The 12,589-nt window shown below is 43.0% G+C and overlaps 1 protein-coding gene across 1 annotated transcript; it reads right to left on the bottom strand.

The window, feature by feature from the left end:
- Positions 1 to 4,023: 4,023 nt before the first annotated feature.
- On the bottom strand, positions 4,024 to 7,877 carry LOC133028318 (G-protein coupled receptor 26-like). The gene is made up of 3 exons (XM_061095512.1): positions 7,210 to 7,877; positions 6,358 to 6,471; positions 4,024 to 4,252 (listed from the first exon to the last, which is right to left on the bottom strand). Exons 1-3 carry the CDS (start codon positions 7,875 to 7,877, stop codon positions 4,024 to 4,026), a joined length of 1,011 nt encoding a protein of 336 aa, XP_060951495.1.
- Between the last annotated feature and the right edge of the window lie 4,712 nt (positions 7,878 to 12,589).

The following is a 12,589-nucleotide window of genomic DNA, read 5'->3' as shown; positions in this document are numbered from 1 at the left end:
GCTCCACCTACAGCTCATAATGCAATTGAAAGAATCCCCCCCTCCAGTTTCAAATCACCAATCAGAGCCAGCAGGAGGCTCTGACCGAGCATCAATCACTACTCAAGCACGATAACTACTCTTTATGTTTTCTTGCTCCTAAAAAAACACCTATTGGCTGCAGCTTTAAAGAGGCAATTATGGCTGATGTGTTTATCTGTAGAAACAGACGGCTCCAGGAATTTATTTTCACTTTCTTTAACATGGCATAACAGGGAGTTAGCTTTGGCGGAGATGAATTGTTCGGATATAACTACCCAGTAGAGAAGCATTGAAGAACAACCCATTGTTTACTACTTCACTCAATTTATTGGACAATATACTAAATTATTTTGTTGTCACAATAGAACCAGACCACTTTGGTTAGGTCTACAGTTTAATTAAATCATAGTGATCAAAATCTGAAACTTTTTCCAACATAACAATTAAAATGACCACCAACACCAAATGTTCTCATTTTACCGTCGCTAGAAATGAAACTGCAGTCTCCATCATCATCCTCATCATCATCATTTTAGTCATCATTAGCAGCAGCAGCAGCAGCATTGAGCCAAGGTTGAATCAATTAGGAGGTAACATAACAAAACACTTCAGGCTGTCAAGTCAGTCACCATAACACAATGAGGTATATTACACTCACTGCACTGTCAACTATTAACAACATTGGTTAAAACTCAGTTTGCATTTGAAGCAGCACATTCTGTAACACTCAAACAGATACACTCTTTTCAATTAATTACACAAACGTATATATCAAAAGACACAAAAATACTCTTCACTTTGTCATTTGTCTAAACCTGTCGACACGAATCGTTTCGAGATCAGCTTGTTTTTTTTACCATAGTTATAGCTTATGAGAAAATAACAACTCAGTGCAAAACATCAGCAGAGAGGAATCTACCGGCTGAGTTGGGATAAAGACAGAACATCAAGCTAATGAATGGAAGTGAATAAGGCAATGATTTAGTTTCTCTGTTTTGGTCAACATATCCAAATGCCTTTGTGAATGGAAAAACTTTAAAACACTGTATATTACAGAATTTAAGGCATCAAATGTCTGGGAGTGCCATACACAACAAACACAACACAATCAGATAACAAAAACAGCCATTTATCCAAATCCTCAAACTCATGGACACAAAAATAAATGTTTTCAGAGGGTGAAACTGCAGAAAATAACAATTGGCGCATCACTGATCATTGTATCACTGTGTGTAAATACACTAATGGCCTCCTGCGTGTACAGCCTAAACATAATGTGTCCAAATCCATTGAAAAATCTGCAATATAAACTTTTACAATACATTTTACATTACATCTTATTCTATAGTCTCTCTCTTTCGAAGCTAAGCACCTTTGTTTACAGTAAGTCAACTCTAACGCCCTCTGATACAGAGCTGCCCGTCTTCTGATACAGAAAGAAGTGCACATAAAACAGTAGGAACAACATGTAGTGGGCGACCTGTCCTCAAGAACTGCCTGGGAGTTACAAGCAACAGGACTAAATAAATATACAGAATTTCAATATATTCAGTGTTCACGTAAAACTGCATTTACACCATCCCTCTATAGCTATTCATCTCATTAAAAAACATACTACAAACATACTACTAATACTGTATGTTAAATATTAGTTGCCATGTATCTTAGAAATGCTATAAATGTCATAAATTTAATTCCAGTGGACGCATCTAACTACAAATCTGGAGATTTAATCGTACAGATGTAAACAAAGCGGCTTTAGATGCAAAAATTATTTCAAATGGAAAAAAATATGTCCCTTTCATTTCATTGAATTAGCTTAATTGACTCATCTATTGACCAATCTACAGTTTGTTTCTGTCTCATTCTAAAAGGACCCATGATAATTTACCGTTGCTAGTTTAAAACTTGAAATGCATTTTTCCGTGGGAAATTTGTATTGGTGAACTAATTTGTCGGTCTGCAACAATTTTGATGGTCTCGTAAAGAATTAAGCAAAACAATTCCCTCTCTTCTTCCATGCTAATAAATATAGTATCTTTTGTTTTTTTCTGACATGTTATGGACCAAACCAATAACTGATTAATAACCAAGAATTACTGCTAGTTGCAATGCAGGAACTTGTTTTAGTTTCATTTTGTTATGATTTACTCGTAAAAGAAGCTATTTCCAGGGTTATGTCTTCCCAGTATGCTGAAGGCATGGGAGACAGATCCCTGCCTTAGATCATAGAATTAGGGTTATACTACATAACCATCATTTCACCTCTTACACAGTCCTGTTCTTCAGACCAAAAACATTAAATGTGAAGCATAGATTTTGTAATTGATTATGTTAATATGTCAGAGGATGATATTCAAACATAATCTATTGTTTTAGTTCTTCTGTTTTTCTGACAAATCACACCTCTTGAGGTAGATATTTCATCTTTACAACAATAACCTTAATACATATCGCAATGTAGCCATACAGAAGGAATCTAGCTAGTTAGCTTAGCCGACCCTCAACTTTCATGGCAAACAAGCTAGTTTGTTAACCCGCTAACTTTGACTTTATGAACACAAGTGTAAACTGACGGACAAATGAGGTTGTTGCCAATAATATTTTTAAGTGAGCCACTATACAACAACTTTAAACATGCTGTTTGCCTGGAGGCTCAAAAACAAGAAAAGAATCTTGATCGTGATCTCTTTGTCATTGAATCTAGCTAGCATTAGCTTGTTCAATCATTGTAAACTGATTTTATTGTGAAAATTAATTGTGCCACTGAATTGAGACACAGCTACGGTTGCTCAAACAAATATTAGCTGCTGCCTTCAATGGACTGACCCAAATATCACATTCAGTGTGTGTTAGATGAAAGCCAGGAGTATTTCTTTAGCTCGACCACTGACTTCAGCAAAATGTCCATTTCTGCTTCCATAGCTGCTTTATCGTTTGTGTCCTCGCTGTGTTTTCTATGTAATACCACAGGATGTCATTTAAATACATGTTATCACTTTTCTAAAAGGGACAAATAAAGATGTTGCAGACATTTCCCCTTCCCTGTTCATACTGCGCAAATATGTGAGAAAGCATGAGGCAGTCTCTGTGGATTACTCCTCTTAGTGAACAACAAGTACAGTCGGCCACGCTCCACTTGTCTAAGCAGCCTGAGGGGCACACGTCAGTCATGACAGCGAAGGCAGATGGTTTAGAAGGCCCATATTTCCTATTAAAGCTCTCCTCAGCCAGGTCATCAAGTCCTTCAAAAAATGGGTTCTCAGGGCACAAACAATGACTAAACACGCAGTCGTACTTTCTCCTTCAATAAACTTAAACTAAAAGAAATTAAAGGTAGCGTACAAATTAATGGGAGTGTGTTTCATCCCATTATTTCTGAAAAAAACCTGAGGCGGGCTGTGCAGTGTCACTGTCCGCTGTACTGTACGTTTTACGTCTCTTATACAATTATTTAATTTATAAGACAATATATGCATCATTTTGGTTCGGCTAGTTTTCAGTGCTACATACAGCATGAACGTGTCAAACACTTTGCACAAACTAAAACAAACATACAGCCTTTCCTGACCCTTTTTTTTTCAAAAACACAATATCAGTGTATACTACAGTAATGTCAAAACAAACATACACTGCTAAATCCCAAAGCCAATCCAGATAAAGTAATGAGACTATGAAACGGCCGTTCTTCTTGGGTGGGCACATCTGTCTCTCCAGGTGGATGTGAAGTCTGCCATTGTGTAATCTCCTCTCAGCGAGTTCACTGCACTGGTCGGCTGTTCTGGCCGCTCAGTATGCAAGCACAGTGGTATTCCTGTGCCGGGATTTGCCCTTGTCTGTAGTCACTCTTTTTTTTGGCATGTCACTCCAAATTCAAGCAGACGTGGACGGGGACAACTAATTTGTCCTCTTCTTCATCTGCGATAAATCAGGTCCGTGTTTCCCTGACAGTGACCGAGTCAACCCTTCGGGACGCCGCCCCGTCAGTCCACTCGCTGTCCGTCACTCCGCGGTCGGTATGCTGTTGCCATGGGTCTGGTGGCCGCGGCCGGACGTGTTCAGGGAGCTACGCTTCAGCAGCCTGTTGATGATGTCAGTGCACGTCTTCTTGTACTGGTGTCGGAGCAGGGAGTACACGAAGGGGTCGCAGGCCGCCTTGCTATAAGCTAAGCACTTGGAGACAATTCCCCAGTGAGGGTTGATAGGCACTGCTGGAAATAACTCCACGATCCTGCAGCGGAGCACAAAGAGAGGGTGGTGAGAGAGGGAGAGCAGCACGCCGGAAAAGACATGCATGGCCATAAGCGTATTATGCAGAAATAGAAATACATTCGCAAGACATTGTTATCCATAACTGTTCTACTGTATAATTATGCAAAGAACAGCTTTTTATTTCCGGATAGAGTCACCCTAGAAGTATTCTGTAGTAGCTCACTACTGCAAACACACACAGGATGAAATGAAGGCAGCTCTCAAGTGAACCTGTAAGAGGAGTTTCACTGTCTTTGTCTCAAGTGAGTGGATTTATGGTGTGAGGCTGCATGTCTCATTTGCAGCCGCAGCATTTCATGTCAGAAGAGGCAAAAGGGAAGCCACTGGAAGAATAAAACAGAACTGTCTGAGCAGTAACGAGTGTCTGGGAACGAGCCAATTAACTTCAGTTGTGATTTATTAGACGGACGGCTGAGCAGAAAACCTTAAAGGACGCTGGACGGTGACTTCGACGTGTCTGGTTAAGAAACTCTTGTGCACCTATAATACTGTATATTTGATTTAAATACATAATGAGCTTTACAGTCACGCCTGTTGTCTGCATCGTCTCCGTCGGGCTTGTAAAGACAACAAGTCGCTGCTCTCACCCTAATTTCTGTCATGTGTTCAAATATTTTACTGAATGTTTCGTCATAAAAAAATAAACTTGCTGATCCTCTACTCCTGCACTCTGTGTGATTAACTCTGTCCACCATCGAGCCCTGTCAGCACATCAACGCGAGCCAGTGGCCATCGCTGGCATTTGCCCACACACTCCACAGCAGCAGCGTGAACAGGAGGTTAAGTCAGCTGACACACGCCGCAGCAGGATCCTAACTATACACACGACAACTCTGACAACAAATGAGAGACACATTAATACATTCAGATTATAATAAGCGATCTGCCGTTTGCAGAGCATGTCGAGTGCTGCTGTGGTTCATTCATTACTGACAGCGCACTGACAGGATAGCATATTGTATGATCCTCCCACAGAGGAAATGACACGTGTGACATAAGCTGTCAATCAAACTGTGACTTAACGAGGCCATTAAATAACAAAACAAAAAAAACGTACCAGAAAAAACCCACTTGAACAAACATCAGTGTGATAAGAATTACATAAAAAGAGAGAAACCATCTTTAAAAACGTATTTGACTTTGGTCCATGTCCTGTCCACTAACATGGAGGTGGCACGATTTATAATTCATACTGCAGCCGACCACCTGGTGGCGATTGAGACCTTTTGGCTTCACTTTGGGGGAGCTGTCATGTCGTCCATCTTTATATACCGTCTTTGATTGGTTCCCAGACATGCATGTAGGCCTGACTCTCTGGGATCTCTGCCTCCAACCATTGTTGAAACAACACATTTCAGCAGCAACAGAATCCCTCAAAAACAGCGTTTCTCTGACTAATCTTCAACCAAACAAGGAATATTCACACAAAGTGCGTTTTTCAGCCACTAAATTCTCTGTATGTTTGCCCTGCGATACGCTGGTGACCTTCCCAGGATGTATACCCAGCATCTCGCCCACTGTCAGCTGGGATTGGCTTTTGTTTGTTGTATTCTTCACATGCCATAGACTTTTAAATACTGTTTCACTGAGGTAATGAATAAGCTTTGCTCTGGTTTTTTCCTCTCCCTGCACTTTTTTTTGTCTTGATATTCTCATCTCCTCGGCATAGTTTTAACCTGCATTATTGAAACTCACATATTTACTTCCACTTCTCGCACATCTGTGCAGCTCTCATTTGACATCCTCTCTCTGCCCAGTGAGTGATGCATGTACGTTGCACCGGGCTAAACTGAGATGCACCCAACGAACTTGAAAAGGGGCGAAAGTGCTAATGCAGCAGCAGCTACAGCAGAGCAGAGACATATTACTTATCACAAGGTCAGCCAATCTCATCTTCCAAATCTGGCCGGCGTGGAGAGGAAGCAGAGGCGAGGCAGAGAGGAGGAAGTGGGGCCAGTTGACAGAAGAGGAAAGCAAGGTTTGGGGTGGGATGTGGGGGGGGGGTGATGGTACCAGCAAAAACAAAAAGGCCAGCGTATAGAGGCCGCAGCGGCTCACACTCACCTCGTGATCACATAGGGAGCGAAGCAGAGCATGAAGGTGCCAATGAAGGTGCTGATCTTCCTCGTCGCTCTCTGCCGTCGCCTCCTCTGCTCCTCCAGGCAACGCTGGCGAACGCTGGGGACACGGGGGGGGGTTAGAGTCAGTGGGACACATCACAGGAAAGTGTCTCTTAGATTTCATAAAAGGAGCTGCTGAGTTTCTGGTCTGTTCTGATGTGCATAAAGCTAGAGAACGAACCATCAGGGATTGGGTTGGAGTAAGACAACTGATTCCTCCCAAAGACATTCTTAGATAAAAAAAAAAAAAAAAAGGATTCTTTTATACTTGGAATTACAATGAAAACACTGTTGCTGTTAGAACGTGGTGATTTTAGATGTGATCCAGAATGCACCATGGCTGTGATGCAACATGCTTTAAGTGGCAGTTAATGCAATCTAAGTCTATAGCACACACACACACACACACACACACACACACACACACACACACACACACACACACACACACACACACACACACTCCATATGGTTATTGAGCCATGACGTATGGAGGCAGCATAAAGCAATCACTTTGATTGACATTTGAGATTAATCCGATTTTGATTCCCCCTCTGAATACTGAGGGCACAACTCAAATGTTAGTGCAAAGCATCATTATCCAGTTAGTGCTGACTGCACATGCGGAACATAGGTCAGGTTTGGAAATAAACCATGAAGAAGAATGATGGCACCAACAAGAGTTTTCCATTTTGTAATTGCCTTATAAGCTTTTTCCAATACATATGACATAGAGCTATGAGATCTATAGTAAGTGTCCCACAAACAGGGAGAATACGTGAATAGAGCCGCTCACCTGGGGTGAATATCCACCAGCAGCACTAAAGTTTGCATTGTGATAACGTCGATCCTCTTGCAGTGAAACCTCGCCACTTTCAGCACTTTGAGGTATGTGACACACAGCACTATAAGAGACAGCAGGAAGGTGAAGGAGTGGAAGAAGACGGTGAAGATGACGAACTGGGTCCGGCTGCTCGCCCTGGGGTTGGCCAGGGTGCAGGACGCGTAGAGCCGGTGGTAGCCCACCCAGGAGAGGCAGGCTGCCACCGTGGAGAAGGACATGGAGTGCGCCCACGTGTAGCCCAGGACGAACGCCGCGTCCTTGTGGCGCATCTTGGAGTGGTACCTCAGCGGGAAGACCACCGCGACCCACCGGTCGATGCTCAGCGCTGCCATGCTCAGCATCGAGTTGGTGGACAGGAAGGTCTCCAGGAAGCCCACGGTGTGGCAGAAGCCGTCTCCCCCCGGCTGCGCGTTGCTGACAAGTCCCACCAGAGTGAGGGGCATGTTGGACACCGTCAGCAACAGGTTGCAGAAGGTGAGGTTCAGGTTGAAGAGACCCGGCACCTGCTTGCGGATCTCCGGGTTGTACAGAAAGCAGACCAGCACCAGGACGTTGGACAGCAACGACACTATAATGATCACAACCACCAACACAGAGAGGATTACCTCCGCAGTGTCCATCCTGGGTGGCCCAGAAACTCACTTATTCCCACTTTTCTGTGCGTAAATCCATCCTCGTTTTGCATCCATCACCCATAACCGTGTCCGTGCATCCCCACATCTCTCTCCACCGGCGGAGATTCCCTCTGCTTCTTGCCTACACTACATTGTCTCAGTGCCAGAGCCAGGAGAGGATGATCAGAAGGAGTCCGGCATGATGAGAGGAAGAGGGATGTTTGGAGATTCGTGGGCTCGGTCTGTGCACTTTCCCTCCCAGCAAAGTGCATGAAACAACAAGCGCTGGTGCCAAAGCTGCTCTCCTCTGGCGCTGCAGTGGGGGTTTGTCGTCCTGTGATGCGCTCTGGAGGCATCACCCCTCTCCGCACACACTGCCCAGTGTGTGGGCTCCACTCAGCCCGACCCTCCTCTCCTCCGAGGAACAGTCAGAGAACATTAATTACTGGTGGAGAGCAGCACTGATTCCCCAGAGAGTTTCTTTCCTTTTGCCTAATCCACACTCCAGTCTGTGCTGGAAGTGATTTCTCACATCAGGGCAGATATTAAACAACAAGGATTCAGTTTATTTCTTGGACTTTGAACACTGCTTTAATATATCATTCATTCTGAACTACAGATGCATATTTTATATTTGGTACATGGGGAGATTGCAATACATCCTGCAGCTTAAGAAAACTGCACCACACTGCACAACAGAGCAGGGTGTCTTCTTAAGAAGCACATAACAAAACCATACAAAAAAATAACTGTCAAATGATTCATTCTTTCACTCTGTCTCTTTTCACCAAATCTTGTTTTATAAACTGTTTGAAAGGAAACAAATGGATTTATTTGTAATACAATACAATGCTATTTATGTGGTTTAGGGTGATAAATAGAAGGCCAAAAAATCAAATAAAACAATATACAGATATGCACTGGCAAACGTGGAAAGATCTGCCCACTTGAATTGAGCAGAAAGGGCAATGTCTAATCTATAATAAATGTATACGGTCCATTCTGCTTTCACTGCTTTGAACCACCATTGCGTTCCAGTAGCATCCCATCCTCCTCATGCTTGTGCTCAAATATCTCCTCTAATTAAGTCAGCTCCATCACATTGATGGGGAGTAACATCTTCCGGTCCCCTGGAAGCCAATCGACGCCCCCTCACTCTGCTGCCCCTCTGGACTTGGCGTGTGAAGAATGATTTTTTTTTTCTTCTTCTTCTTTTTCTCTGAAGCGTGGGACTCATCGGAGTGTGCTGCGGCACGTGAGTGTGTGCTGAAAAGTGCTGGGGCTTGGGGTGAGGTGGTGGTTGTAGCTGCAATGAAGGGGGGGAAATAGGGGGGGGGGGCTGAGTCAGACTGAGAGTGTGTGGGCGGAAAGAGTTATTGGTACTGCAACACACATGGTGTTCGACTGTGCAGATGTGATACAGCGCAGGCCACCGTGTTCCCTTCACCCTCTCTGGGGGGGGGGGGGGGGGGGGGGATTTGCCTTGGATGTGCAGGCTCATTAAAAGTCCATCCTGTTAATGGTGTCTGAGGAGAACATGGGATGATGTGGGCTCTTGATGCAAAGGGAAGGCGGCTGCAGAGGTGCCTGTCTCCCTGTCCTGACTGAGGCTTTGGGCCGTGATGGATGCACATCCAGCGGGATGCACCCTCACACGTCAGGGGCCCATCAGCCTTTGGAGAGAGGCACAATCGAGCGCTGTCATGTAAAGGCCTCAGCAGCTCTCCAAGTGTCCGCTCGGGGGCCTTATCTGCACAGAGCCACCAGTTGATCTCAGGCACAGGTGCAGCTTTTTTGCAAGCATGGCTTTAATTATTCTTTTCATAATTAAATGACAGCTACACAGGGAATAACGCCCTTGAAAAAGAAGTCATTCTAAAAATACAACCTAGAGGGGTTTGAGTGATTTGGACGGATGTGGATAATGTGGATTAGTGATGGATTTTCTTGCTCTTGCAGATGGAATTTTGGTCTTTAAACAGTGACTTTGATTGAGATGTTTCAATCAGCGCAAAGCCACACAAACATCCACATTAATCATCTTCCCACATTAGACGGATTGACAAATACAGATGCATTGTCCTCTTTCTTTCCACCTGAGAGAGCCTTTATTGGAGGAAAGCATAACGTCGATGCACATCCCTGTAATGGAAGCCCTTATTTGAGGTGGACACTTTGGTTTTGACGCCTCCAGGCTTCAATATCACCTTGAATGAATAGAGTGCAGCCTCTCTTTAGTCTGGAGTGGGTTGAGTTTGTCTCTGTGATACAGACTCACTTAAAAGCACAAAAGTGCATTTGTATGTTTTTATGAAGTAAACATTAGCAAGGTCCATCCAGGTAAAAATCTTACTGATGTTATCATACAGCTGTTACAAAACATGTAACGGATTTTTGAGGTTTTAGACCTTGTAGATGTTCATCCTGTTAATGAGTTATAGGTTTGTGTATACTCTTCATGTAAATGAAAAAGATTGTATTTGTTCATATGTCAGCGTTGTTGTCGACTTTAAGACTGCATCTTTTTTTATTATCAGCCATTATTACCCATCCCTGTACAAACAACTTAACAAAATATAAATCCAAAAATTTAAATAGATGTAGTCCTAAAGATAAGATAAGATAAGATAAGACAAGGTAAGATGAGATATACATTAAACTATAATGCTTATAACAAACTGCAAACTTTAGAAGAAGCAGTTATAAAAAGATCACAAAAAAGCTGGTACAGGTAAAAACAAGTTAACTAGAGTAGAGACAAATTTTGTTTGAAGAATAATGACCCATTATCTAAAACATATATTTAAATTGCCTGTTTTGCTTGATCAACTGATTCCAAAGGAGCAAATCCTCACATTTGAGAAGCAGGAACCATCTTACTCCTCTTATTTTTTGTAATAAATGTTACTTCTAAAGTTTGCAGTTTCAAGTATCAAAAAAAGACTATTCTCTTACATGCTGTTCTGACAGGATGTGCAGCCTCTGGAAAACTCCTAACATTGTCATTGCTGATTATCCTCTTAACTGTGTCGAGGTGGCTTGTGCATCACCCAAAATCTGAATTCAGTATGTGTGTGTGTGTGTGGGTGGAGAGGGGGGGGGGGTCCTTGAGTTTACTGCGTTTCAAACAAGATCTGGAGTCGGCAGATTTTGCCACGTTGAGGATAATACCTCTTGTCAGAAGATTTAACAAGTGCAGGACTTGACTGTGAGAGACAGTGGGAGGACGGAGAGCCTGCAGCACTCCTCCTTTTTTTGACAGTGTGGATTTGAATCCGCTGCCAGTTGCAATTCCACACTTGACTCCCCCCTGAGTGGCAGGCCGGCATGAATTCCCCAACCTAAATGTTTGCTTTAGTCTTCCTCGCGCACCTCGTGAATATAGACTCATCGCTCATGTTTTCTTACATCTCAATCGTAGTTTCATTGGATTGTTGTGTTGGGGAGGGGAACGTTTTTGGGGAAGTTTTGACAGTGTTGGAAAAGTTAATCCGACGTGTTGAGGAACAGCGTGCATGCATACTGTATGAGCTGCCTGGTAGCCGAGCCGTGGCATGGCTCATAGAGGTCGCAAAGGTGAAGACTGAAGGGACACTAACTCAGACAAGACTCTTCATACAGATGCCAACCTGCGAGTAAGGAGAAGGGAAGGTGTTGACACTGCTGAAGGTAACGCTGAGAAGCCGGCTTCCTCTCACTCGTGTCATCACCACTGCAACAAGTCTGACAGTAGAGCCTGTACGGGCTCACACATACAGTACAATAACACATAGATACAGGCTATAAACAATAAAACCTACACTTCTATTTCACTAATCACTTGAACAACACTGACATTACAAATGGTTGTAATTAACAGATGAGACAAATGAATTAAGTACAGGAAATAATAAAACATATTTTATACAGATTTAATAGATGAGAAGAAAAAGTGCAAAATTTGAATAACTCATATTTGCATCTTTTGGATTCAATTCGAAAAGGAAGTCCAGTCCAGGTCTAATGTCAAGAGGTCAAACAGAGATCGTGTATAAAGATGGACGATATGACGGCTCCTCTAAAGTGAAGCCAAAAGGTTTAACCCGCCCTCTAGTGGCTGGTTACAGTATAGGTCATAAATCCCAACTCCGATTAACAAAAAAAAACAAAATCAAAGCATATAGCGATTTCTGTCATTTTAGGTAGTTCCTGTGAAACTGGTGTTTGTCCAAGTGCTTTTTTTTCTGGGGTGAAACATCGTGATTGACAGCTGAGACTGACTCGTGATTGGTCAAGAGCATCTGTCACCAGGGTCTTGCTACCACGGCTCCTCCCCAAATCACTACTGTGCAAACTCCAATTGCCCAAGATGGTAGCTTTTTTACATATGGGATATTTAGGCTTCATTTGTCTCCAAGGTCAAACGGCAGTAAACACTGAGAAACAAAGCGACAAATACAGTTAAGTCAGCCGCAGAATTTGATATGACCAGGATTATGATGAAGCGACTGAACATTATACTCCTTGGAACTCCTTCGTTCCGCAGTCAAATTTTTCAACTCACATTTGGCTCAATTAATTATTTATCCCCAGCGACCTGTTCTCATCAGATCCATAATTAGTAAATGGTCTCGTCGATGAGAGATCCTGACAGCTCGCGGCGTTACTTGGAAACCGATTGAAGATGGAAGGCTAAAAAGCAAACCTTGCTCAGATCTCTCTCAGTCTGTGATTTCATC

Source organism: Limanda limanda, chromosome 21, assembly GCF_963576545.1.
Source record: "Limanda limanda chromosome 21, fLimLim1.1, whole genome shotgun sequence".
Taxonomy (NCBI): domain Eukaryota; kingdom Metazoa; phylum Chordata; class Actinopteri; order Pleuronectiformes; family Pleuronectidae; genus Limanda; species Limanda limanda.
The sequence above is the reverse complement of the archived record's forward strand: the minus strand, read 5'-3'. Positions and strand labels throughout refer to the sequence as shown.